This window comes from Sorghum bicolor, chromosome 3, assembly GCF_000003195.3.
Source record: "Sorghum bicolor cultivar BTx623 chromosome 3, Sorghum_bicolor_NCBIv3, whole genome shotgun sequence".
In the NCBI taxonomy this organism is placed as follows: domain Eukaryota; kingdom Viridiplantae; phylum Streptophyta; class Magnoliopsida; order Poales; family Poaceae; genus Sorghum; species Sorghum bicolor.
The window spans coordinates 1,760,202-1,787,336 of NC_012872.2; the positions used below are offsets into that span (position 1 = coordinate 1,760,202).

A 27,135-nucleotide genomic window follows, 5' to 3' on the forward strand; every position below is an offset into this window, starting at 1 on the left:
ACACAGTTTATCTAAAATTTATGAGATGAATCTTTTGAGCCTAGTTACTCCGTGATTGGACAATGTTTGTCAAATAAAAACGAAAGTGCTACGGTAGCCAAAAAAACCAAAATTTTGCCAACTAACAAGGCCTAACAGAGACCATAACCGCCAGTTCTTGGCAGGCAGTTTCGCGGCAGTTTCCCTTGAGGAATGAGGAGTGATGTGCAAGAAATCAACGTCTCTATAACTCACTATTTATATGGGCGCTTGAAACATCTCCGAATTAAGCACTAGCAGGCCGGGTCAGACTCAGCATCAGCAAAAAGCCAAAGCCATTCTTGCATGCGTTCCAAAGCGCAAGCGGCCGGCCCAACCATGAGGCTTCTTCCCGCGTCGGTAGCGCCATTCCTGCTCCTCCTCTTCCTCCTCTCGTGCCCTCGCAGCGTCTACTCCGGCGGCCAGAAGCACTTGTCCTCCATACTCAGCTTCGGCGACTCGTACGCCGACACCGGCAACCTGGTCAGTTGGGACGACCCCGTCCTTCAGAGCGTCAACCTGATCAGGAACCCACCCTACGGCGAGACGTTCTTCGGCCACCCGTCAGGTCGCGCCACCAATGGCCGCATCGTCCTCGACTTCATTGGTATTACTGCTACTACCTCTGCTAGCTGGCGTTGATCTTTAATTGCTGACGGGAATTGCATGCCTGAATGAAACACATGCGCGTGCGTGCGTGCGTGCACCGTACATGCAGCCGATGCGTTGGGTCTGCCTTTCGTGCCGCCGGTGCTGTCCAGAGGGGAGAACTTCTCGACGGGCGTAAACTTCGCGGTGGCCGGAGCGACGGCTCTGAACCTGACGTACCTGCAGGGGCAGAACATCACCGTCGACCTCCCGATCAACAGCTCCCTGAACGATCAGCTCCGGTGGTTCGAGCAACTGAAGCCATCGCTTTGCCGCCGCAGCAGCAGCACACATGGAGGACGATCGTCCAGCGGCTGCTTCGGCGAGTCTCTCTTCATGATTGGGCAGTTTGGAGCAAACGACTACCGCAACATCCTGATGAACTCGAACATGACCTTGGAACAAGCGAGATCGTTTGTTCCGGAAATTGTCAACACAATTGCAACTGGTGTCGAGGTACTTTACTGCCGTACTAGCTAGTATATACAGAACAACATATACATATGCTCCGGATTGCATTATGCATCGCACCGGCTAGCTGTTTGACGAACTGGGTGCATGGTAATGCGCAGAGGCTGATCCATCACGGCGCCAAGTACATCGTTGTGGCGGATAAAATCCCCTTCGGCTGTATGCCCGCCACACTATCGATGCTCCAAAGCCCCAACAAGGGTGACTACGACCAGTACGGCTGCCTCAAGAGCTTCAACACCCGGCTGTCGCAGTACCACAACGCCCTTCTCCGGGGACGCGTCGACGTGCTCCGGAGAAGGTACCCGCACACAAGGCTCGTCTTCGCCGAGCACTACCGGCCCGTGGTCATGTTTCTGCAGGACCCCGATCATTTCGGTGAGAGCTTCTCCTCCTGCTCCTTTCTTCCTAGGGGCCGGCGATGAAGTTGAAAGCACAGCAGGTTTTCTGAAACACGATATCGATTGCAGGTTTCAACCGCAGTACAGCTCTGGTGAGCTGCTGCGGAGGCGGCGGCCCGTACAATCAAAACTGGAAGGCACCATGCGGCACGCCAGGAGCCACCGCGTGCGCATCTCCCTCCAAGGCCATCACCTGGGACGGCTTCCACCTCACCGAGTCCGCTTACAGTAGCATCGCCCAGGGATGGCTGCACGGGCACTATGCTGATCCGCCGATTCAACACCTCCTTGACGACTGAGCCAGTCATTTAGTTAGTAGTATATTAAAAAAAATTGTCGATTTTGAGTTCTTCCAGTGGGTTTCTTTTCTCTGTAAAACAGTCAATTTGTGTTGTGTACGTAATGATTTCACACGAAAATAATGGGAGAATAGTATATTCTAGATCTGCATTTCTTTATCCAAAAGATAATAATTTTGGTATATATATATATATATATATATATATATATATATATATATATATATATATATATATATATACACTCCAAATAAGTCAACATGTACCCATTTTCTGGAATGGAGAAAATATATAACCATGCGGACCTTCATCTTGTTTCAACAAGACCCAAACCATTTTTGGTGTTTACTTTGTAAGTTAAACCCTTTTATTGTTTAATAAATTTGTTGTAGGGGTGTAAACCCCCTCCAGTTCTCTTCAAAAAAAAATGTACTCTCATGGTCTCATGGATACTTTCTTAACTTTCTCTAGTTAATCGTAACAGACCTCACTTGCTAATTACTCAACGTACATTAACATTATTACCTTGAGCTACATGTGTTTAGTTAAAACCTTATTACCTTGAGCTTTGTGTTTGACGTCGAACTTGATATGATCACTTCCGGAATACATGTACATGGTGTAGACGTAACACGCATCATATATGTATACTTTGAGATTTTTTTAATATTAAACAATAGCACAAGTGGCAAATTAGGAAGTACTATCTTGAGATTTTTTTTATAAAGATATATGTAGGTAGCGCACTCTCACACTAATCAAGATATTGAATTTACTCTATCAAAGAATTACTGTTTAAATATGTGTAGAAGTACTGTTTAAATAAACTGAGTATATGAAATTATACTACCAGGATCGGTATACTAAAATGTATAAACTTATCAAGTAACAAGTTACATAATTCATTGTCATAGAATTTTATAATTATATTAATTAGCAGTCGTATTGTTTTGTTAAAGCCATTTCGTCACAATTGATAAACTATAAAAGGACACAATACCATTAATGTATGAATGTATAGATGTTATATACGATGACACATATAGCATTTATGTTTACTTTAAATTTAACAGTGGTAGAACTAGGTATATTAGAAATTAAAACAAATATAGTGTACTTTATGATTATTACTTTTTCTGTAGTAGTTTATATCAGTAGTTTACACGTTGATTTGAGGGAAACTTGAGTTTATGTTTTACAACAATGGATGTGGGTGACTTAGATTCAAATTTAGGGGATACTTTTAATTTACTTTCATAGGTAAAGTTTGGTAGTTTACATATCTAGATTTAGAGAGTTATATTTTTCTATAATAGCAAAAGTGGATTGTTTTTTTAGGAACTAGAATAGATCAAATTTATTCTCTGTGATGATTATAGTCAATCAAATTAACTACCAGATGTTTTAGATTATTTGATAATTTCTAGGATCTATGTTCTTTTCTAGTGCATATATTGTGAGGGTTAATGTAAAGGCTCTATTGAGGACCTGTAGGTACTCATATTACGATAAGTATTATCCTTTGCATTGTATATACCTTTATCATCAATGTGTATTTAGTTGAACCTAAGCTTATTAAGTTACCCTTCATATAGGATTTAGAAGTTGTTTATGACAGAGACACGGTCTCAAAAACACAACTTTGATCTCCTATTTTTATAAAAATATTTAGGAGAAAATGATATATGAATACTTTTATGAAAGTATTTTTCCAAGACAAATCTATTCATATAATTTTCACATTTGCAACTCAACAATTTAAAAATTATTGATGATTTATATTCCTAATGATTGACTCAAAAATCTTATCCAAAACGACTTCTAAATCCTATACGGATGGAGTATATCGTCTCTTATTGCATACCTTCTATGGCATCATGAATCTATATTTTCCTTTCAACTTTTAATCCTATTAGGTGTTGCAACTTTTTATCCATGTGTTAAGTTTTGAAACTCTAATACTTATTATATCTTTTATTGGAAAATTATATTTGTATTTTATTTACTAGATTCTAGATTTTATACTACACTCTAAGTTACTGTAATGACATAAACACTAAGTTTAGCCTGCACTATGACAGTAAAAACATAAAACACATGTTGAAAGAATTGTATGTTTAGTCTGTTTCAAAAAAAACATTATGCTTAAAAATAAAATTACTATTATTGAACTTATCCAAAACAATAAGTTGCAACATTTATTGTCATGGAGTGCTAATATAACTTGATGTGAATTATTTGAGCCATTAGTATATGGTTTGTCAAGAAAACACTATCCATGATTATTAAACTATTAAAATAATTATTTTTATTATAATAAATAGTTGGTCTACACGTGGTAGGTGTAAAATTAAGAGTTATTTTAAATTATCTTTCATAATGGCAGGTGAATTATTTAGATGGAGGTTTAGGGATTAATTTATAATAATATTACTATTGACACTGATGATTAGAGTTTATCATTTTAAATATTAGATGTTCTTCATTTTTGTCAAAATTCCTAGACTTTTTTAACTCGGATATTGAAAACGATAGTACAACCCGAGAGCACCATGTGGTACACAGCAATCGGGCTGCGCAATGTGCTGGATTTTCTGATACGGAAAAGATGTTGAACCCTCTGTCAACTAAGCCGGCTAGCACATACTGTATGTACCTAGTGGCAAATCCAGAAATGAGACAAGCGAGGAGCTGGACATTAGTCGCCTGTTTGGTTTGCACCCTATCGAAGCTGCCTGGCCCAGGGAACGCTCCCAAATGTCCAATTTTGAACATTTAGGATCAGGATCGGATACCTGGCAGAGCATGAACCAAAGTTGCCCTAGGTGTCTAACCTGGTGGAGCTGAGGCGTAGAAGCCTTCTAAGACATAATAGTTTTTATAGGTTGTTGAATGAGAAAAATTAAGAGCAGCATAGTCGCTTTGTTTAAGGCTGGACAAGTCCCTATAACCCTGATCCGCGCTGCATATACACCGCACACATGTGACATGTAGTCAGTTCTGACTTCCGAGAGTTTCAGTTTGGTCTTTGCGTGTACCTGTATATGGAAACAGTAATTGGACAATGGTACAATAAGGCCTTCACCCAAAAACCAAAAAGTTTTCAAGATTCTCCGTCACATCGAATCTTGCGGCACATGCATGAAACATTAAATATAAACGAAAACAAAAACTAATTACACAGTTTGGCTGTAAATCACGAGACGAATCTTTTGATCCTAGTTAGTCCATGATTAGATAATATTTATCACAAACAAACGAAAGTGCTACAGTAGCGAAATCCAAAAAGCTTTCACATCTAAACAAGGCCTAAGTTTGGCTGATATCAAAGTCGTCGTGGAATGGAAGTACTCCCTCCATCCACAAACCAACACAATTATGAGATCCTAACTAAAGTTTAACCAAGTTTATAATAAATTATATAAGTATTTATATCATTAAATAAATTTATTATGAAAAAAAAAATTTATAACTAATCTAACGATACTTATTTTATATAATAGGTGTTAGCATTTCTTTATACAATTTTAGTTAAAGTTTAAATTGTTTGATTTCTCGAAAAACGAGAATTATATTCTTTTGTGAACGAAGGGAGTATTAGTTAGTAAAAGTACTATCAGCACAAGTACTTTTTTTCTCTCATCAACCGTGATCCATTCGCTTGTCTTATAAACCGTACTTTTTTTTTACTAGCCAGCCATGACTTTTCAGACCTGCGAACAAGGTGAGGATGACCAGCAAGTGTAACCAAGATTGTATTTTTCTTTTTTTGAAATAATATAATCGTCGATCCCTCATCTAGCTCTATATATACACGACGCACTACTCGTAACGTCGAGCATGATACGCACACGAGTTCCGAACACGTACGCGGCAGCCATGAGGATCTCCATCGCCGCCGTGCTCCTCGTCGTGCTGACCATCCCGTGCCTGCTCCACGGCGCGGACGCCGTCATCCGCCGCTCCATTTCCAAGCCCTTGTTCCCGGCCATATTCAGTTTCGGCGACTCGTACGCCGACACCGGCAACTTTGTCAGGCTCATTTCGACCATCCCGTTCGGCAACCCACCCTACGGCGAGACGTTCTTCGGCTACCCCACCGGCCGCGCCAGCAACGGCCGCCTCGTCGTCGACTTCGTCGGTAACGTCGTCGTCGTTCGTTCACTTCGCACGTAGCCGCCACCAACCTGCATGGAGCATGGCTGAATAACGCACTGATCGATTCTCATGTTAGTATGTGCAGCGGCTGCTGTGGGCTTGCCCTTCTTGCCGCCGTACTTGGCCATGGGCCAGAACTTCAGCTCTGGCGCAAACTTCGCGGTGATCGGAGCGACGGCGCTGGACCTGGCCTACTACCAGCGGCAGAACATCACCACGGTGCCTCCGTTCAACACCTCCCTCAGCGTCCAGCTCGGGTGGTTCGAGCAGCAGCTCAGGCCGCCGTCGCTGTGCAACGCCACCACGACGCGTGGGTGCGACGACGACGACGACTACCTGGGCAAGTCTCTCTTCTTCATGGGCGAGTTCGGCGGGAACGACTACGTCTTCCTCCTGGCCGCCAACAAGACGGTGGCACAAACCAAGACCTACGTTCCAGCCATTGTCAAGGCCATCGGCGACGGCGTTGAGGTATATATATATATATATATATATATATATATATATATATATATATATATATATATATATATATATATATCTCTCCTAGCTTGTCCCGGCCCGGACGACAATACATAGCATGCATGTCTCTTGACCAATATAATGCAAACGTACACATGCATGCATCCAGAGGTTGATCCAGCACGGCGCCAGGCGCATCGTGGTGCCCGGGAACGTGCCCATGGGCTGCTTACCTGTCATCCTGACGCTGTACGCGAGCCCGAACCCGTCGGACTACGACCACTACGGGTGCCTGCACGAGTTCAACCGCCTGGCGCGCTACCACAACGAGCAGCTCCGGACGCAGGCGCAGAAGCTCCGGATCAGGCACCCGCGCGTCGCCATCGCCTTCGCCGACTACTACCAGCCCGTCCTCGCGTTCCTCACGACGCCGGCACTCTTCGGTGAGATCGATCGATCACCATGGCGTACATACTACCCTGCTTTGTTTTGTTTCTTGTTTAGTCGTTGTTCATCATCACCATAGCATTCAAATTAAGTTGGCGAAACCAAACTGGAGAGATGCTGGTGCTGGTGCAGGATTCAACCGGAGCACCACGCTGGTGGTGTGCTGCGGCGCGGGCGCCGGCGGCAGGTACAACTACAGCGTCGCGGCGGAGTGCGGCCGCCCCGGCGCCGCGACGGCGTGCGCCGACCCGTCTGCGGCGGTGAACTGGGATGGCACCCACCTCACGGAGGCGGCGTACGGGGACATCGCCGAGGCGTGGCTGTGGGGGCCGTCGGCGGAGCCGCCGATACTGAGCCTCATCACTGATCTCGCGCGTTGAACTTGCAAGGAATAGAGGGCGGCGATGCATGCCTCGATTGCCCACCGCGCTGCCATCGGCTCTTACGTGGTGTGTGTTTGTGCATTGCGTGCGCCCTAGTGCAAAGTTTCCTCTTTCCTCTCTTTTTTTTCCACCCAAAAACTGTGCGAAATAATACTCGGAAGTACGGACATTCTGCGGACCGTGGCCCTTTTCAACTTGTGCTTGCTGAGATAATAAAGCACGGCTTTTCTTTTTTCAGTTTTCACGGCTCCGACTTCATTAATTGCTATCTTAGCAGCCTGATATAGTTTTTCAAACGCACGGCCCGAAACTGGCATGAGAAACCACAACACGTTGATGCACAACATGGTTAGGCAAGGCGGCACCGTGCCTGATAGTGCCACCATGCAGGCACCTAGGTCCAGGCACGAGCCTATAGATATATGGTTAGTCGTGTCGTGCCATGTCTGTAGTCACGGTAGCCCATCGTATCCCTATGTTGGCCTGAGCACTACAGCTCGCGGCGACGAGCGTCCTTGTCGTCATCGTACCCCTATGGACTAAATCACGACTCTGGAGGAGCGAGCGAGCCAAAGGGAGTCGATGACGAGATCAGACTCCAGAGAAGCATGAGTGAGGGAACCATGGAGCGAGTGGGATTTGCGATCGAGAGAGAGAAAGCAGCGGCCAGCTAGGAGGGAGAGGGCAGAGGAAGAACTATAGAGAAAAGATATGAGACATCCAATGGCTACAACATATTGAGCCACCATCATGCCAACGCATTGACCGTGCCATGCCCGTGTTGGCACTGCAGGCCAGACCTGTAGCCCAGGCAGAACCCTAGACCGTGCTCATGCCGGCACTAGCACTATGGGCTCTATGCTCGTGCCATGCTAGTGTCGTGCTTTTTTGGACCGGACCTGTGTCGGCCCTGCCACTATGAGCTCCATGTTCGTGCTATTGCTAGTGTTGTGTTTTTTCAAATCGGGCCCGTGACAGCCCATCGTGCCTGCCTTATTTGGACATCTATATAGCCTGATGAGGCGAGTGGTAGGTCGCAGGACTGTTGCAAGGTGCATGATTCCAATTTTACTCTTGAGAGGTCACAGATTTGTGAACTCTTTTGTAATATTATTTCCTACTGTAATTTCCGTGTATGTGATGTGTATTTGCTTAATCATGCGATCTTGGTTGTGAGGTTAATTTACCGAGGTCCTTCGTGACACTCGATGAACTACCGGGTTTATAAAAGTGAGAGTATGTGTATCAACACGTTGAATAGGGACAGTTGTACTTGAACTTATATAAACTGAGCGGTTCTGTCACAACTAGTATCAGAGTAAGATTAAGTATAATAGAGTCATATACATGGTTTTAAAAGCAATGTTTTGGTTTTACAAAAGCCTATTTTGACTAAAACTTTAGCTACAGACAAAAATACTCAAAACTAATTTTTAAAATTATGTTAGCGACAACCTCCACCATGACCGACGTCCTATCTCTTCTTCCTCGCTACTAGAGCTCCACCTCTCGTCTTTCTCGCCATACGAGTGGTGGAGGCATTCGTGTCGAAGGATAGAATAGGTAACAAAATTTCAATTCCATACTTTTGTACATCTAAATAGGAATCGAATTGGGCTGCTTTCTATAATTTTAAAACCAATTTAATGGTCATCAAACGACTGAATTTGAACTATGGTCCATTTTAATATCATGGCAGATTTGGTATTGCGCCAAATTCCATTACATATCCCTATGTCAACATCAAACAGGGTCTAAGAAAAGTCACGAACATTAGACCTATTTGTCCTAGTTACTTATGAATAAAGCTCTATGAGAGGATATAAATGTTTATTTAAATCCTCCCAAGAGTATCAGTAGGCAAGAATGTAAACCTTAGGCATCCATTGAACATCTGAAAAGCTCGCAGGACGTAAAGTTGCTCAAAAGTGAAGCAAACAAGCACTTTTTTTTTGACTTGCCAAGCAAACAAGCACTTAGGCCCTGTTTCACTACACATGGCTAATTATTAGCTGAGCTAAAAAGTTAAGTCAAATTATTAGCTACGGTTGGCTAGTTAGTTTAGTAATAATTAGTTAAAGACTTGACTAAAAAATTAGTCCTTTTTAAATAGGTAATTTTAGCTAATTTTTTACTTAGCTTGGTAATTAACCCTATCCAAACAGGCCCTTAAATCCTTAATACCAGCCATGCCCGTTCACATCCCTATGGCGCTAACTAGGGGCTCGTTCGTTTAACATAGAATGGTTTCTCTGGAATTATTCCAGCTGGAATGACAGGCTTATTTATACTAATATGGATCAGCTGGAATAGTTCCCAGCCTCAAAACCGGTCAAACGAACGAGGCCTAGGTGGGACCGCACGTCTCTTGCCATGTCCATGTGCTCAATCTGTGATGTTCTGGGGTCCTGGCGTCTTGGCGCAGCATGGATCTTGTGACTTGGCGCCACGTTTGTTCTGCAAGCTGTTTTTGCTGGAGCACGGACGTTCAATCAAAATTCTACATCGACAAGACAAGAGAATGGACGCTAGTGCTCAACAACAATTGTATTATAGTAAATGAATAAAATCAATGAGAAGATTACGGAAATACTAATTGCACCACACATATTTGCGTTAGCCGGAACTCATGTAATCCTTCCAGCTCGACAAAAAAATGAAAGAGAAAAAAAGGTCAACACTCAACACATCTACTCGCCCAATGGGAATCCACAACATCATTGCTTGCTGGCACAATTTGTTTATGTTAAGTACTTAAGTGTAATAGTTCCCTAGACCCCGACATTATTTCCTACACGATAGAGACCTACAAATTAGGAACCTTAGGTGTCAGTCATGTCATCAAAGTGCCATCCGCCATCGCACAGCCTGACAGCCATGAGAAGCTCCATCGCCGCCGTGGCCGCCGTGCTCCTCCTCTTCATCTCGTGTCTGCTCCACGGCGCGGACGCCGGCGGCTATCGGCCCAAGCCTTTCTTCACCTCCATATTCAGCTTCGGCAACTCCTACACCGACACCGGCAACTTCGTTAGGCTGGCCGCGCCGATCATCCCCGTCATTCCTTTCAACAACCTCCCCTACGGCGAGACCTTCTTCCGCCGGCCCACCGGCCGGGCGAGCAATGGCCGCCTCGTCCTCGACTTCATTGGTACGTTACCAGCGTTGCGTGCGCCTGTCTGAGTAAATGTTCGTCCTCTTACAATCTTACATGGAGCAATTAACTTGTTGCAGCCGACGCTTTTGGTCTCCCGTTCGTGCCGCCATCACTGGACAAGTCGCAGAGCTTCAGCAAGGGCGCCAACTTCGCCGTCGTGGGCGCGACGGCGCTGGATCTGTCCTACTTTCAAGAGCACAACATCACCTCCGTTCCCCCGTGTTCAACAGTTCCCTGAGCGTGCAGATCGGGTGGTTCCAGCAGCTCAAGCCCTCGCTCTGCAGCACGCCTAAACAATGCGACGGGTACCTCGGCAAATCTCTCTTCGTCATGGGCGAGATCGGAGGCAACGACTACATCTACCTCCTCGCCGCCAACAAGACCGTGGCGCAAACGAAATCGCACGTCCCTACGGTGGTCAAGGCCATCGCCGGCGGCGTGGAGGTACCGACCGACCATAATGGATGCTTGCTTGCTAACTTACCCTGGCCGTTCCTTGCATTGGTTGACCAATGCAAATGCGCGCGTGCATGCAGAGGCTGATTAACCTCGGCGCCAAGCGCATCGTCGTGCCGGGCAACCTGCCGATGGGATGCACTCCGATCATCCTGACGCTGTACGCGAGCCACAGCAAGTCAGACTACGACGAGTACGGGTGCCTCGACAGGTTCAACGACCTGGCGCGCTACCACAACGAGCTCCTCCGGCGAGAGGTTCAGGCGCTGCAGAAGAAGTACAAGCCGACGACGAAGATCGCCTTCGCCGACTACTTCCGGCCCGTCGTCGAGTTCCTTCAGAAACCGGACGAATTCGGTGAGATCAATCACAATGCATGCATGCTTCTATATATGGACTGGATCGATCGACCGGGTGCTGCATGATTCACGCCGGCCGCCTGCTAGGACGATGTTGTTGACGCATGGGCACGGTGTAGGGTTCAACGGCGGCACGGCGCTGGTGGCGTGCTGCGGGGCGGGCGGCAGGTACAACTACAACGCCACGGCGGCGTGCGGTCTCGCCGGCGCGACGACCTGCGTGGATCCGTCCAGGGCGCTCAACTGGGACGGCGTCCACCTCACCGAGAAGGCGTACGGCGCCATCGCCGCCGCATGGCTGCACGGCCCGGACGCGGAACCGACCATAGTACTGGACCTCGCGCATTGACATACATCTTTTGTCTCGGATGAACCTCGATGGAGAAAACCTTACTGGACCTCGACCATACTGAATTCATATATTTATATTTTCAGATGAGACTTCTTCCTTTTTTGTATACAAAAAATGTTTTGAGATGAAATCCTAGCTAACTACCCGTAGCCCATAGGACCATATATAGCAGAAGGCCAACAGTAACTAAGAATGGACTAATTTGTATATGGGCGAGATTACATGGGATCATTCGTTCTGTTCAATATTTTTCCTTGTAGGGTAGCCCATAAATCAGTATCAAGCCTATTGCTCGAAGAGAATCACTAGTGGAGTATTTGCGTGGCACGGCGTAGGAGTGTGTGGTACTTGAGCAGCCACAATGAAGCCTAGCTTGTTGTTGTTGATAATGAGGAGGCACACGTTGCCATGGTGTCATACAACGAGACCATGACGTCCATGAAGCTATGGGAAAAGGTTTTCCATGTCTCACCAATCGAGGACACGACCACCGTATTGGCAACGTCGAGCATAAATCTAATGTTAAAAAAGAGAGCATAAATGTAGCCTGATTTATCTCAAACTGTGATGTCGCGATGGCTGACATGGTGCCACGTTGCATTGGTGAAAATCGTTTTTCAAAACCGCTCAAAGAGGTAATCAAATAGATTCAATAGTTGAGAGTGTCTCTAAAAAGTAAAAACTACAAATCCAATGAACTTGAAAGTTAATAATCAGACAGGTGCAAGGCTATGCACTCGCAAAGCTTAGACTATGCACGAGAGAAATTTTCTTTCATTTTGCAATTGATGAAGTGCAAATGGAGAAATCATACTTCATACCTTCATTTCCGTCGCCGATCACTGTGGCGCTGGTTTGTTGGAGTAGAACTGTAGAAGCTTAGAAAGGTACTGGAGCAGTGGAGCTTGCCAGAGTCTGCAGCGCGCCAGGGAGGCTAGGCCGGGTTTCTTACCGTCCACCAGTCAGGAGTCTACAACTCTACATACGTCGACCATAGAGTGAACATAGTTCTCGTGAACAATTTGCAAAACTAAATGACAAAATCTACATATGCTAGAATTATGTAAACTCTAGTGGCACAACGTAACATCTCCATCTCGACAGGAGAAATTGGAGAGAAGGACAACATATCTAGGCTCTCTCTCTGGCCACACCATATATTATTGCCCCCGGTTTGTTTAGCATGAAGTCAACTAGCGGTGCGATATTCAAAATCTGAAGCTGTAGATCCCAAGACCCCAGATTAACTAAATTTATTCTGAACATCGAACGTGATAGCAGCCAGGTCTTCAAATCGGCAGCGCCGAGATTTCAGCTGCCATTTGGTAATCGTTCCATTACCCAATTCTACAGCCATGATGAGTCGCATCGCCGCCGCTGCCGCCACCGTGCTGCTCCTCATCGTCTCGGGCCAGGTCCACGGCACGGACGCCGGCGGCTACCGGCCCAAGCGCTTCTTCAACGCCATATTCAGCTTCGGCAACTCCTACGCCGACACCGGCAACTTCGTCAGGCTAGCCGCGCCGATCATCCCCATCATTCCTTTCAACAACCTCCCCTACGGCGTGACCTTCTTCCGCCGCCCCACCGGCCGGGCGAGCAACGGCCGCATCATCCTCGACTTCATCGGTACGCCAACCGCCGTTCCGAAGACATGCTTCTTCCTTATCTGTATCTGACGACATGGATCTTCGCTTGCATGCATGCAGCTCAAGCTTTTGGTCTCCCGTTCGTGCCGCCATCCCTGGACAGAACGCAGAACTTCAGCAAGGGCGCCAACTTCGCCGTCGTGGGGGCGACGGCGCTGGACCTGTCCTACTTTCTTGAGCACAACATCACCTCCGTTCCCCCGTTCAACAGCTCCTTCGGCGTGCAGATCGGGTGGTTCGAGCAGCTCAAGCCCTCGCTCTGCGACACCCCTAAACAATGCGACGAGTACCTGGGCAGATCTCTGTTCGTCATGGGTGAGTTCGGAGGCAACGACTACGTCTTCCTCCTCGCCGCCAACAAGACCGTGGAGGAGACGAGAGCGTACGTTCCTACAGTGGTCAAGGCCATCGCCGACGGTGTGGAGGTACTCACCTCGATCTTCTGACTCATCCCGGCTGTTTCTTGCTGGTTGATCAAACGTGAGTACGTGTTCAGAGGCTGATCAAGCTCGGCGCCAAGCGCATCGTCGTGCCGGGCAACCTGCCGACGGGCTGCATTCCGATCATCCTGACGCTGTACGCGAGCCCCAACAAGTCAGACTACGACAAGTACGGGTGCCTCGACAAGTTCAACGGCTTGGCGCGCTACCACAACCGCCTCCTCCGGCGAGAGGTACGGGCGCTGCAGAAGAAGTACAAGCTGACGACGACGAAGATCGCCTTCGCCGACTACTTCCGGCCCATCGTCAAGTTTCTTCAGAAACCGGCAAAATTCGGTGAGATCAATATAATCGCAATGCTTCTATGCACTATATCGATCGATCGATCGGTGCAGCCGCGCAGCATGATTTTCACCACCGATATGCATATGCATGTGCATGGTGCAGGGTTCAATGGCGGCACGGCGCTGGTGGCGTGCTGTGGCGCCGGCGGCAGGTACAACTACAACGCCACGGCGGCGTGCGGTCTCCCCGGCGCGACAGCCTGCGCGGACGTGTCCAGGGCGCTCAACTGGGACGGCATCCACCTCACCGACAAGGCGTACGGCAACATCGCCGCCGCATGGCTGCGCGGCCCTTACGCGGAACCGACCATTCTAGACCTCGCGCACTGAAAGCTGGGATGAACCCTCGGTGAAGAAGTTTGATTTTGATCGCGTCTGCCTCTGCAATCACTGTGTGCACACCTTTGGCTCTGGCCTGGTGCGTCTCAGCGTCGCGTGGAGCAGGTTGGGATGACCTCTGTGTGTTTGTTTCTTGCCTCTCTATTCCGACTTGAGTAAAAAAAAAAAAGAAGTTGTGTTGGCCTTTTCAAGATTGGGACTGAATTGGTAGTATGTTAGAAGTCGCTTGATGAGAATGGCAAGGTTGTTAACTGAAAGTGAATGACCTTCTATCCGCCACAAAAGTCAACTCGACAAACAAATTGAACCAACCATTTTATCCAACATTTCGTAATGATAATGGCGAGGTTGTTAACGTCTGAAAGAAACGTTCTCGTGAATGAAGCTGCTGTGCAGCCGCAGTACCACCATGACCAAAGGCCAAGAACTTGCGCCAAAGTCATTGTAAATCTGTTTTGTTTTTGTTTTTTCTTGTCTAATAAAAATACGGTAAAGCTCTTGCCGTTTCTAAAAAAAGAACTTGCGCCGAAGTCATCAGCTGATGAACCTCGATGAGGAGGTTTTTTCGTGTCTGCTCTGCCATGCCATCACTGTGTGCACACCTTTGGCGCCGCGTGGACCAGTTTTGGGATTTTTTTTTTCTTTTTTTACCTTCTCTTTGACCTGTGTATTTCTTTATTGCCCCTCCATTCCCGACTTTAGAGAGAAGAAATGATAAGAATTGTGGTGACTATTATTTCAAGACTGGGACTGAATTGATATTTTACAAATCGATTGATGAGAATGGCAAGGTTGTTAACTGAGAGTGAATATGGCCTTCCATGCCCTATGAAAGTCAACTAGACAAACAAACTGAACGAACCAATTTATGCCGTTCAAAGAATTTTTCCGGACAGTTTTAGACTCATGTTATCTTTTTTTACAAAAAATAACAAAAAATTATTATGAGGCGAAACCTGGGATGACAAGATGTTGGCATAGCAGAAGTAACTAATCTGCACGTGGGCCAGATTAACATGGCACCATTCCTTCATGAACTATCGTCGTTGTTTAGGTTTTCTCCGCAAAATTTTAAAACCGGACAAACTATCTTCAACTATAATATACCAAAACCTTTTACATTGCTTCCCCGCTTCGGCTAGAATTGGTTTTCAAGACGGTTCCTTTTTTCTAACTAAAAATTCCAATAAATACATGAAAAACCTATGAAAATATCTTTAAGCTTCTAAATATCATTATAAAAATATCTTTATAGTAAATTTTAACCATGAATGCACTTTGGAAACCATGTCTAACACGTGCATACCTCATATATGCAATTTAAATGTTTTTTAGAGTTTAGGAGGATAGTTTGTCTGGTTTTAAAGTTAACCTAGGCTATAGTGATAATTAATAGGAGGACAAAATTGAACTTTTCCTTCTCTTCAACATTTCCTTGTATGGTGGCCCATAACCATCAGCCTATCCTGAGAAGAGTCACTCGCGAACATGGCGGGCCGTTTGCGTGCTCCATTGCTGTGGGTTGGACCGTAGGGTTAAATGAGACAGATATTTTCTTGGTCTGCGTCTGCTGTATCAAGCACGCGGCCCAAATTTCATGTCCGCTCCCTTCTGGCCCATTTTTTAGTGGACCATTTGGCCCGTTTCATGGAATGCCATGGACGCAATTACGAAAAAGGCCGTTTGCCACATATGGAGAGCGTGCTAGCAGCCCAGCTTCACTTCAAATCGCGGCCCAGTCAATATGTATATATCCTAATATAATAATATAATATCGAAATTTGGCGCGTCCAGTACCTGGACAAAGCATATAAAAAGACTCCATTTGAAGAAAAACGGAAAAGAAATCAATGACCTCGATAAATTTGCAGAGTCATAACTCACAAGAAATGAGTTTGCTCCTTTGTATAAACCACCCCCCAAAAAAAATTGCCATTGAATTCAGGAAGGAATTACAATCTTTTTCTTTTGACATTCTTCTATCAACTCATTTGGGTTGAAAATCTTTTGACCCCCGCTATAACTATAAGAAACCAATCTGCTATCTTTTCCTTTACTTATTGAGCTACTCCACCCTAAGCTAGCTTATACCAGTAATAAAGTAACACTGTCTGTCTGTCTGTCTGTAAAAAATGTACTACTAGTAATGAGTCATCAATCAGTCCTGCCCGGTGAGCGCGGCGTAGAAGAGGACGTTCCAGGTGTCCGGGAGCCCGGCGACGCACCAGTGCGTGCAGTCGCCGCCGAAGATGCCGCCGTCGTACTTGGTGGGGTGCGCGTCCTTGCGGAGCTGCGACAGGTAGGTGAAGTCGAGCAGGTAGACTGGCTTGGCCATCCCGGCCAGCACGCCGCGCAGGATCGCCTGCTGCGGGATCGGCCCGCCCGGGTACGCTCCCGTCGTAGTGCCGTTGAGCGGCCGCGTCTCCCCCATGCACGTCTTCTTCGGCGACGCGCCCCAGTCCTGGCCCCTGCACGCACGCCACACGGGCTGATGAGTGAGATGCAGTTGCAATGCATGCGTGGTTCAGTTGTGCTTGTTGCAGCGGTCAGGAGGAGCCAAGGGCGGACATGGTGCCGCCGTGGCCGTTCTTCAGAGTTAGTGAATGCATGGCGTGGCGTGGTGTTTACCTGTAGTGAGAGGGCGAGATGCCCTGGAAGAAGACCTTGGTGTCGGTGTGGACAAGGTTGGCGTCGACCCAGCTGGCCCAGGTGCGCAGCGCCTTGGTGAAGGCCTGCGTGCGGTCCATGTCCTTCACCACCGTGTTGCCCACCTGGATGTAGTCCCAGCTGCATGCACAAGCACAGTCAGATAGATGATGCAAGGAATGTGAAGCAGTACTACTCACGGTTGCGTGGGGCCGGTGCGCGGCCACCAGTGCCAGGAGTCGAAGACGAGCACGTCGGCGGCGAGCCAGTCGCGGGCCTGGTCGATGGTGTCGAGCTTGAGGACGCGCCGGCCGGACGCCTCCGTCACGAGGTCCACCAGGTAGTGCGTCAGGTAGTACACGACGGTCACGTTGTAGTCCTGCACCGGGCACAAACAAACAAGACTGGCCGTCAATGTCACTCACCCGAGCAGTCATGTCATGCCATGGAAATGGAACACAGCACGCTAGTACGGCAGATCCCCAACCAACTAGTACAAGCAAGCCTGGAACGTGCCCGTGCCCGTGCACTTGCGTGCGGCGTGTCGGCGCTCAATGGCGCCGCGGCACGGCACGGCGGCAGGCCGGGGAGATGCACCCACCGCGCGTGCGTACGAGAGCTCAAAACGAAAAAGGCAGCGTACAAAACAAAGCCAAGCTGGCAGCCAGTGCCAGGAAATTAGGAAACGGCCAAGGGCGTATTAGTACACTGTCAGAGCAACTCTTGTGGCGCTCAGACCATCATCTGACACGGGCACACATCGAAACGAAACGGAAGCGGACAGGCAGGGCTCTGACCAGTACTCTAGTATCGTCGTCACCAACCACCAACCTCCAGCATGTCACGCGCGCTGGATCCCGGAGTTGGGTGGTAGATCAATTTGGCCATTTGCTCTGCCCGACTGCTCTGCCTCTGCCTGATCCATGCTCCCTTCCCAATTTCTACTGTACCAGTACCGGTACCAAAGTGGTAGGAGTACTACATTGTACTGTACATTGTAGTACTATAGTACTCGTACAATATTAGCATGCAGTTTCCAGCTTGTAGGATCCATCTCCCGTACTAAACGAGACCAAAAGTAGAAAAATCAAAAGACTACGTACACTAAGGCCTTATTTAGATACACCCAAAAATCCAAAACTTTTCAAGATTTTCTATCACATCAAATATTTCGATATACGCATAAAGTATTAAATATAAATAAAAAATAATTAATTGTATAATTTGTCTGTTATTTGCGAGATGAATATTTTAAACCTATTTAGTTTATAATTAAATAATAATTAACAAATAAAAACCAAAAATATTAGAATACCTTAAAAACTTTTTAGCTCCTCGACTAAACAAGGCCAAACAATAAACAAACAAAACAATTCAGATACGGACACACAGCGACCAATCCTCAAGACGTGCAGGGTTTCAGCAGGCGCGGGCGGCTATGGCTGCCAGTGCCAGTGCCAGGCAGGCACGAGACCAGAGTCGTGTGGCGAGGACCTCGCGTCAGGGGGACCCCCTCGCTTTTCCTTCCGGTTGACTTGTGCTGCTGCTGCTGTGGCGCGGCCACCACCGTCCCCCACGCCCCCACCCCACCGCGGATTCCCGTCCGGACCAGGCGAGATCGCCCCGCCGCCCGTGCCAGCGAACCCCCGGCCCCGTCCCCGCCCGCCCGGCGCCCGCGCACCAAGGGAATTGCAGCAATTGGTTGATGGTGCGCCGAGCCGGGTCCCGTACGTTCCCGTGTGCCACCAGCCAGGCGCAGGCGCAGGCGCACACGGCACACGCACGCGCCGGGATGTGCCCAGACTTGCCGACGCGGCCACCGGGGCCCCGTCGACCGACAGAGGCAGCCACCGGGCGCGGTTGGTTGCGCCCAGTTCACGTCCCACCCATGTCATGATGCCCAACCCAACCGGCAACCATCGAGCCAGCTTTTTACCGGACCAGCAGGGCCAGTACCGAACAAACCACGCACCGAGTCGATCGATCGGGCGACAGATGGAATCGAATCGAATCGAGTCGGCACGACACGAACGAACGAGGCACGGAGCAAGCATGCATGTAAAGGAAAGGAAAGGATGTACCTCGAAGCGGACGGTGGAGGAGGGGTCGATCTTCCCGGACGCCGGCGACAGGCTGGTCCGCACGCCGGGCCCCGCCGCGGCGTGGAGCATGCACAGCAGCGACTCGTACTGGTTCAGCGCCAGCGAGTCGCCCACGAACATCACCGTCTTGCCACTCCACATCTTCAGCAGCGCCGCGCCGTCGAACCTTCATTGCCACCCAGTGAGCGACGTTGCGATCACACAGTCAGTCCAGACGAGTCCGGACGGCAGAAAATTTTTACCTGGGCTGAGCGCACGGCGCGTCGAGGTGCCACCGGTACTTGAGGTACATGGTGTCGGGGCGGCCGAAGCGCGCGCACGCGAACTCGTCGCGGATGAAGGGGCACCGCGCCGAGTCGTAGAGCGGGTACGACTCGTCCACCACCCACGCGCCCGACGCCGCGAAGGGGGCGCAGGACCGCGCCGCCGACGACGCCGACGACCCGCCGCGATGGTGCTGCTTCCGCGAGATGGTCACGGCGGCGGCGGCGGCCGTGCACGCCGCAAGCACCACCACCGCCAACGCGGCTGCCCACAGAACGCCCGGCCGCTTCGCCATCGTCCCCCTGCTGCTGCTGCCCCTGCTGGAACACCGACACACAGCACAGAGAGAGAGAAGAAGCCGATGTGAGGGACGGTAGGTGCGTGCGAGGCCCGCCGGGGGTGGAGGGACGGGACGGTTTGGTGTGACGGGCACGGGCACGGGCCCGGCGAGAGCGAGGAGGTGTGAGGGCGAGGGAGCAAAGGAAGCGCGTGGTGGGTGTCTGTATATGTAGCCCTGCCCTGCCCTGCCCGTGGCCGTGTCATGCGATTTCTCTGTGCCTGCTGCTGGCTGCACCTGCACCTGCTTCTTTTAATGGTGGGCGGCTACTGCCTACTGCCATGGACGGATGGGCCGCATCAGCATGCGTCTGCATGGGCTTGGCTGGACCTGGAGGGGATGCGCCCGCTCGCGAAAAGGTCCAAGCTTTGGCATGGCAGCTAGCAGTAATAGCAGGGGATTCACTGATGATTGGCAGCTTCGCGTACTACTCGGTACTGATGGCTGATGATTGATTGCTTTCGGCGCGTCCGTGCACGGGTGAGGTGAACGAACGGACATGGATGGACGGACGGAAACAAGACGAACCTTGGCAGGAGCGCGGCGAGCCGGCGGGGCGATGCCGTGGCCTGCTCATGTCCTCCTCCTCCTCCTCCTCCTGGTGTCCCCGCGTCTCCTGAGGTCGTCGGCGTCGGCGTATCTGGCAGTGGCGTTGGCGTGGACTGGTTTTTCATGACGACGAGTACTCCTAGTACTACTACAGCTCCAATCCCTGAACGGATTGGACTGGTTTTCGCCGCGCTTTTGCTGCGGTCAGCCTGCGGGCGACACCGAGGCCGGCGGTAAGGCTGATTTGGACTCCGGGACAGGGACGTGCGCTCAAACGATCATGCAGTGCTGCTATGGCTATGCTATCAATCTGCTAGCAGCTCTAGATCGCTCGTGTAGTTTCCTCCTCTATCTTGTATCAGGGCAGGCAGCAGGAAGGCAAGAACGACTCTTAAGGATCTCACAAGGATTGGCTAAACCAGTCCTTAGCCGGCGGCAACCAATCCTTGTGAGATCCTTTGCCTCCTCGACGTGTCAAGGCAGAAAGGGGAAACAAATCTGTGGAAACGGAATGGCAGATAACCCTCGGACAAGTTATTCGGCAGAAGGCACTAGCTACTTCATCCCTTGCCTTTTCTGACCGGCGGCCAAAGGGAGGCATATTTCTTTCTCCCTCACTTTCTTTCTTTTTTTTGATCGAGGGCCACGAAGGAGGAAAGGACATGTGGTGTTTGGTTAGATGTGTTAAAATGTAACAGGTATTAGTATTTTTGTTTTATTTGTTAATTAGTGTTCAATAATAGATTAATTATATGCTTGAAAAGATTCGTCTCGTAAATTATTCTCTAACTTTATTTTTAGTTTCATAAATAGTTTATATTTAATACTCTATACATGTGTCTAAATATTTAATGTGATAGGTGATAAAAAAAATTCAAAAACAAGGCCTTATCATTGGGAAGGAAAGAGAGAGATTGGCTTTCTGCCCTTTCACACACTGCTCATGCTCTTTTCACGTTTTCCTAGGCCTTGTTTAGTTCCCAAAAGTTTTGCAAAATTTTTCAGATTCCCCGTCACATCGAATCTTTAGACGTATGCATGGAGTAATAAACATAGATAAAAATAAAAACTAATTACACAGTTTGGTCGGAATTGACGAGACGAATCTTTTGAGCTTAGTTAGTCTATAATTAGATAATATTTGTCAAATACAAACGAAAGTGCTACTATTTATATTTTGCAAAAAAATTTAGAAGTAAACAAGGCCCTACATGCATGCAAAATGCAAGGTCAGCTCTGGATCGGATCCAGGGAAAACAATGGAGCAGCATCTGCATCTCCTGAGCAGAAAGAAAAGGGAAAAAAAAAAAGGAAAGAAAGCATCTGACAGCTGGGCAAGAGAATCTCGATAGATTCTGAGGGTGCTGCAGTACCGACCGAGATCTGGCGAGAAACATGCACGAGGAATGGCCAGTCACCTGTCTGTCGCCTGCTGGCTGGCAGCGGCTGCTGATCATCCGGGATCCAAATCCAAGGCCGTGGAGCACTTGTCCGTCCCGACCTCGACCGCATCCTCCTGGATACGATACGGTACTGTACATTATTACAATCTGCAGGAAGTCTTGGGCTGTTTAGTTGGTAAACTTTTTTTTTTTATTTTGGTTAACATAACACTTTTGTTTGTAACTAATTAGGTTTAAAAAATCATATTATAAATTATAAACAAACTATATAATTAATTATTTTTATCTATATTTAGTATTTTATGTATACGGGCGTATAATTTAATATCACGAAGAATTTTGAAATTTTTGTAAAATTTTCGGAGAACTAAAACAGCCCCTTGCATTGGTCCTACTAGTTGCCAGTTCGATGATGAGAGCAATCTGCAGGAGTGCAGGATGTAGGGAAAAGGTGGATGCGGTCCCAGTCCCGGTCCCAGCCAGCAGGTTGTAGCAGTGCACGAGCTGCTGGCTGGCTCTGGTTAGATAGCTAGCTAACGCCCAAAACTTGCATCACAAGCGTCGTTTGAGATGTTAGGATCGATCATCATGCTCTTATCCGTAATTGACTTATAGCATAATGCTAGTGACAGGCAGTAAGTAGAAGCATTACAGAAACATGATTGATTTCCACTGATTAGCCAACGGGTTGGCCTGGCCTACGTGAAGCTGCAAACTAAAACCTTGCTGCTTTTCCGATCCATTTGGTGGGCAGTGGCCGGCTGATTGCAGTAACGATTACGGTACTCCATTCAGCTACTACTCCACTTGTTTTAGAGGATAAGTGGGGAGACACAGACGACGAAGGTGACAAGCTGACAATGGCGACATGCTGTTTTAGGGCCTGTTTAGTTTGAAACGGTAAAATTTATCGTCCGTTATATTGAATGTTTGGATACTAATTAATTTATGATTGGACAATCCCAACTAAACACCTCATTATTTTATTTTTTCTCTATCTTAGAACGATAAGGCAGCTTGCTAGCTCCCCGGTAACATAGACACGGGACACGCCAGCCCGTGTTGTGGACTTGCATTGTCTGTGCTAAAAATCGACCAGGGGGAGGGACGTTCTCCTGATTTTTGTCTTAAGAAGATGGTGTCGTGACTTGAATCCGGGCTGGCTCAGCCAACCGCTTCTTTGGTGTGTTGTGCTGACCAGTTACACCGTGAGCCTGTGCTAAAAATCGTGCGGATATATACATCTCTTGAGTTTATCTACCGAATCTACAGGCAATTCAACATGTTTTTCTCTCACAACAAATCAACGAACAATACTTTCAGCTATGATTTATCAACCAAGCGAACAAAGCTAGGGCGAAGCTAGGCTTTGTCGTTGGGGTCAGCTGAGCCAACGAATCTGTAAAAACTCAGTGATAATTACTGTCTTGTATTATTCTTTAATTAATGGCAAAGACCCTAGTGTACATTTCGAAATTTATAAGCAAGGGTAATCAATTGATGCTCTTCCTGACATGCTTAATGCTTGCCTATACGAGTAGTATATGCCTAGCACTACAGTACTACTAGTATTTTCTTCTATCAGCAAACAGTACCACGGACTAGTGATTTTCTTCTACTAATTCGTTTCCCATCAGCTAGCATGGACTAGTAGTAGTAGCAGGCATCGTCCCTTTCTGTGTAGGATATAGAACATGCATGTCAGAGCGACCAATCGCCATGTCAACCATGAGGTCTTGTTTAGATTAAAAAGTTTTTAAATTTTAATATTGTAACACTTTTGTTTTTATTTGATAAATAATATCTAATAATAGAGTAACTAGGCTTAAAAGATTCGTCTCGTGATTTACAGACAAACTGTACAATTAGTTTTTATTTTCATCTATATTTAATGCTCAATGCATGTGTCGCAAGATTCGATGTGATGTGGAATCTTAAAAGTTTTTTGTTTTTGGGTGAACAGGCCTTGTTTAGTTCCAAAATTTTCTAGAAAATAAGCACCGTAGCACTTTTGTTTGTATGTGACAAATATTGTCTAATCATGGAGTAACTAGACTTAAAAGATTCGTCTCGCAAATTATAGGTAAACTGTATAATTAGTTTTTATTTTTATACATGTGTTCAAATATTCGATGTGACAAGAAATCTTGAAAAATTTTGGGTTTTAATGAGGAACTAAACAATACAAGGCCTGAATCGCGGGTTGCACTCCACTCTCGTGAAGGAGCAAGACAACAAGAAACGAAATGTTTTGTTATTTGCAGCACGCATGTCCTTGTTCCTCCTCCTGAGTCCTTACTTGCCAAGCGGCGCGCAGTTCCCTTCCAAACTCTGTTGCTTGTCTTGAGGACGAGGCTAGATGTCCCTTGCTTTGTAGTATTGTACTGGTTGGTGTGGTGGCCATTTCTTGATCATATCAGCCACACAGTACCACGCACTAATCATGGCAGCTTATATTACCCGACTGACGACGCCATCTTTGTCTTCATTAATCCGCGGCCAACGCCAACTGAATAGCTGTCTACTGATTGCGATCTGATGGTGCGTGGGCGTGGGGCGTCTCGCGTCTGAAATGGCTTCAGCTTGTTCTCGTTTTCGTTCACGCACCGGGCATCTCGTCGCGTGGCCCGCCCATGTCGTCGTCGTCGTCGTCGTCGTCGTCTGCAGGAACAAGATGAGCCCGAGAGGAAAGGGATGGGGATTGGGGAAGGAGAATGATAGATTCGGAGCCGTACGTCAGCTTCGGCGGCTAAAGCAGCGGTGAGGTCGACGGGCGGGCGGGCGTTCGTCCTTGCACGCAGACAGACAGAATCTGTCTCGATCGCACCCATGCTGGTATGGTACTGCAGTCTGCAGATATGTACTCCCTCTATATCAAAAAAGTAGACGTTCTAAGCTCCCTCACTGTTTTTATAAAACCTGACGTTCTACGGTAGTAGAAGATGATTTGGACGCGTTTGCCCTCCCTCCCGTCAGGCTCGCAACTGTCTCACTCGCAGCGCCTCGATCCTTTCGATCCTCATTAATGGAACCTAGACGGCGCCTCCCTTGATCTGCCACACCAGCTGCCTTTGCCGCCGCACCAGGCCCAATCGCCAAGCAGCATTAACCGCACCTGCACAGCACCAGGTCCCATGCAACGCCTCCCTTGGTCTTGCACACCAGGCCAAAAATAAAAAATGAGGATACCGGGGTTCGAACCGGAGACGCAGCTCCGAGAGCTTCGCACACTAACCAGTTAAGCCGATTAACTTTCTCGTACAGAGGGCAACAACAACCTTATTTATTAAGGGCAAAGAAGGAAAATTAACCCCTAATTAATTACTCCTTGGTTACCACAATCATGTCCTAAACGTCAGGTTTTTTGGGTATGGAGGGAGTATCCCGTGACTTGGAGTTGACTGCGCCTCCGCTTACAGCCCAGTGATGACGCCGGCCAGGGCCACGGCCACGGCGGCCCACGAGTAAGGCCTTGTTTACTCAAAAAAAAAACCAAAAAGTTTTCACATCGAATCTTTCGACACATGCATCAAGCATTAAATATAGATAAAAATAAAAACTAATTGCATAGTTTATCTATAAATCGCGAGACGAATCTTTTGATCCTAGTTACTCCATGATTAGACAATATTTGCCACAAGCAAACGAAAGTGCTACAGTAGCGAAATCCAAAATCTTTTCGCATCTAAACAAGGCCTAAGACTTTGTTTAGATGCGAATTTTTTTTGGATTTTGACACCGTAGTACTTTCGTTTTTATTTGACAAACATTGTCCAATCATGAAGTAACTAGATTTAAAACATTCATCTCGCGATTTACGGCAAACTGTACAATTAATTTCTATTTTCATCTATATTTAATGCTCTACGCATGTGACAAAAAAATTTGATATAATGGAAAATCTTTAAAAAAATTTAGTTTTTGGGGTCAACTAAACAAGGCCTAAGACCGCCGTTGGCTCTCTCTGTCCCGTTCTGCCTGCCTCTAGATGATTCCATCAATGCAAGCCCAGCCCAGCCCAGCCTATAATGATGCTTGCCGGTGAACATGCCTTCATGGCTTCATCGTAGGCACTAGGCAGCCACAGCGACCCACGTCGACCCTATCGCGCTTCCCCTGCTGCACGGATGGCTACACCTGCGTCGAGGCATGCTCCATGGCCGCTGCCCTCCCCGTCTCTCGCTTAGCACCTGCTGGGCTATAGGCTGGGCTGGGCTGGGCTGGGCCTGCGTGATCAGATGAGGGTAGCGCATGGGCTGTGATCAGATGAACCCGTTTGAGATTAAAGAATGATGACGTGGCACTCTATCGAATGAGTAATATATATAACTTTAAAAAAATTTGTAGATTGCGCGTGACTGTATACATACAATGTCTCTTCCCTATATATTTCGCAACAAAATCATGATCTTTTTAACTACTCCCAAGTCCGAATCCAATAGTGCCATTTCTATATCATATAAGTGTCCTAATAGTATTGCAAGACAAAAATAATTAGCTAAAGATTCAAAGTGTTGGATATTTGCTCATGCATGCTGTATCATCATATTGTTAACACCTCCCTTTCAGCATTAACTAATCACATAATTCTCAAATCAAGACCGTGTTTATGCATCATCATTACTTTTGAAATATGTGGTGTTAATTAACACGATTGTGTGTCACATAAAAGTGATTTTTTTAATAATAGTTTGAAAAAAAATTGATATGGATTGCGAAGCATTACTCACGGTAAATGTACAGCCTCGACAGCTCCTAGCGCGACAAAAACTATATGCATGCGGACATGCAGCACAAAGCATTCTAAGACACATAGGAGCTGTCACACGCTAATGATCAATCAGTGCCGGGCATGCAGCACATTCTATATACCTCTATATATGGTATCCTCATCTCGCGCTTAAGTCCATATATTCTGATCTCCCTCCTCGTTGTTGCCCACTTCCGGCCTTGCGTGTGTCAATACACTTCAGTTGCAAAGATCCAAAAATATGAAGCGCAATAGCATGACGACGACCATGTTCTTGTGTGCTATGCTTTTCGGATCCCTAACAATGCAAACACAATGTAAGTGCTGTTGAATTTGCCTATGTGCGAGATCAGAGTGAGTATTATACTAGTTATTATCGACGAAATGTTGATGAGCATGGAAATTCCGCAGGTCGTCCTCATCAGCTATTGGATGGCAGGAGGAGGTCTGTCGTCGTCGATACCATTGCCAACTCTACATGGTCATTAGAAGATGAGAGAAAGAGCGACAAGCTTATGGTGTGCTTGAAGTACCAATGCAATGACTTCGAACCTAATGGTACTTGCTTCTGCTGTGAGATCTCTAAGGACAACGATTGCTACTCGACACATGACGAGTGTGTGGATAACTGCCACCGTTGCAAGGGGCCCAATTGTTGACCATGCATTAGGACTTAGCCATGGCTTACAACTGTCAAGCGGTAA

At 47.3% G+C, this 27,135-nt stretch overlaps 4 protein-coding genes and 1 pseudogene across 6 annotated transcripts; 4 read left to right on the forward strand and 1 right to left on the reverse strand.

The window, feature by feature from the left end:
- LOC8081409 (GDSL esterase/lipase At1g28600) lies at positions 268 to 1,986 on the forward strand. The gene is made up of 4 exons (XM_002457091.2): positions 268 to 625; positions 737 to 1,122; positions 1,239 to 1,515; positions 1,608 to 1,986. The coding sequence occupies exons 1-4, from the start codon at positions 325 to 327 to the stop codon at positions 1,835 to 1,837; spliced, it is 1,194 nt and encodes a 397-aa protein (XP_002457136.2). The 5' UTR covers positions 268 to 324; the 3' UTR covers positions 1,838 to 1,986.
- Positions 5,690 to 7,519, forward strand: LOC8081408 (GDSL esterase/lipase At1g28670). 2 transcript variants are annotated; one of them, XM_021457792.1, is made up of 4 exons: positions 5,690 to 5,978; positions 6,072 to 6,466; positions 6,627 to 6,900; positions 7,037 to 7,519. In XM_021457792.1, exons 1-4 carry the CDS (start codon positions 5,717 to 5,719, stop codon positions 7,282 to 7,284), a joined length of 1,179 nt encoding a protein of 392 aa, XP_021313467.1. In that variant the 5' UTR covers positions 5,690 to 5,716; the 3' UTR covers positions 7,285 to 7,519. The 2 variants fall into 2 exon arrangements, with proteins under 2 accessions (XP_021313467.1, XP_021313468.1); XM_021457793.1 differs by having other exon boundaries at positions 6,081 to 6,466.
- On the forward strand, positions 10,095 to 12,410 carry LOC8081407 (annotated as a pseudogene).
- Positions 12,799 to 14,585, forward strand: LOC8079510 (GDSL esterase/lipase At5g45910). The gene is made up of 4 exons (XM_002457088.2): positions 12,799 to 13,237; positions 13,318 to 13,682; positions 13,754 to 14,033; positions 14,145 to 14,585. Exons 1-4 carry the CDS (start codon positions 12,964 to 12,966, stop codon positions 14,369 to 14,371), a joined length of 1,146 nt encoding a protein of 381 aa, XP_002457133.1. The 5' UTR covers positions 12,799 to 12,963; the 3' UTR covers positions 14,372 to 14,585.
- On the reverse strand, positions 16,219 to 20,805 carry LOC110434013 (protein trichome birefringence-like 38). 2 transcript variants are annotated; one of them, XM_021457466.1, is made up of 6 exons: positions 20,258 to 20,805; positions 19,371 to 19,709; positions 19,108 to 19,294; positions 17,227 to 17,405; positions 17,009 to 17,167; positions 16,219 to 16,848 (listed from the first exon to the last, which is right to left on the reverse strand). In XM_021457466.1, exons 1-6 carry the CDS (start codon positions 20,401 to 20,403, stop codon positions 16,539 to 16,541), a joined length of 1,320 nt encoding a protein of 439 aa, XP_021313141.1. In that variant the 5' UTR covers positions 20,404 to 20,805; the 3' UTR covers positions 16,219 to 16,538. The 2 variants fall into 2 exon arrangements, with proteins under 2 accessions (XP_021313141.1, XP_021313140.1); XM_021457465.1 differs by having other exon boundaries at positions 19,371 to 19,712.

What these genes read in the sequence shown, in the direction of transcription:
- LOC110434013 (XM_021457465.1), bottom strand. Translation starts at nt 20,403, where the DNA reads ATGAAAAACCAGTCCACGCCAACGCCACTGCCAGATACGCCGACGCCG. An exon ending in CTCGCCGCGCTCCTGCCAAG is followed by an intron (nt 19,713 to 20,257) that starts GTTCGTCTTGTT and finishes TCGGTGTTCCAG; the next exon opens with CAGGGGCAGCAGCAGCAGGG. An exon ending in GCGCCGTGCGCTCAGCCCAG is followed by an intron (nt 19,295 to 19,370) that starts GTAAAAATTTTC and finishes GTGGCAATGAAG; the next exon opens with GTTCGACGGCGCGGCGCTGC.
- LOC8081408 (XM_021457792.1), top strand. Translation starts at nt 5,717, where the DNA reads ATGAGGATCTCCATCGCCGCCGTGCTCCTCGTCGTGCTGACCATCCCG. An exon ending in CCATCGGCGACGGCGTTGAG is followed by an intron (nt 6,467 to 6,626) that starts GTATATATATAT and finishes GCATGCATCCAG; the next exon opens with AGGTTGATCCAGCACGGCGC. An exon ending in CACGACGCCGGCACTCTTCG is followed by an intron (nt 6,901 to 7,036) that starts GTGAGATCGATC and finishes GTGCTGGTGCAG; the next exon opens with GATTCAACCGGAGCACCACG.
- LOC8081409 (XM_002457091.2), top strand. Translation starts at nt 325, where the DNA reads ATGCGTTCCAAAGCGCAAGCGGCCGGCCCAACCATGAGGCTTCTTCCC. An exon ending in CATCGTCCTCGACTTCATTG is followed by an intron (nt 626 to 736) that starts GTATTACTGCTA and finishes CCGTACATGCAG; the next exon opens with CCGATGCGTTGGGTCTGCCT. An exon ending in GCAGGACCCCGATCATTTCG is followed by an intron (nt 1,516 to 1,607) that starts GTGAGAGCTTCT and finishes TATCGATTGCAG; the next exon opens with GTTTCAACCGCAGTACAGCT.
- LOC8079510 (XM_002457088.2), top strand. Translation starts at nt 12,964, where the DNA reads ATGATGAGTCGCATCGCCGCCGCTGCCGCCACCGTGCTGCTCCTCATC. An exon ending in CATCATCCTCGACTTCATCG is followed by an intron (nt 13,238 to 13,317) that starts GTACGCCAACCG and finishes GCATGCATGCAG; the next exon opens with CTCAAGCTTTTGGTCTCCCG. An exon ending in CCATCGCCGACGGTGTGGAG is followed by an intron (nt 13,683 to 13,753) that starts GTACTCACCTCG and finishes GTACGTGTTCAG; the next exon opens with AGGCTGATCAAGCTCGGCGC.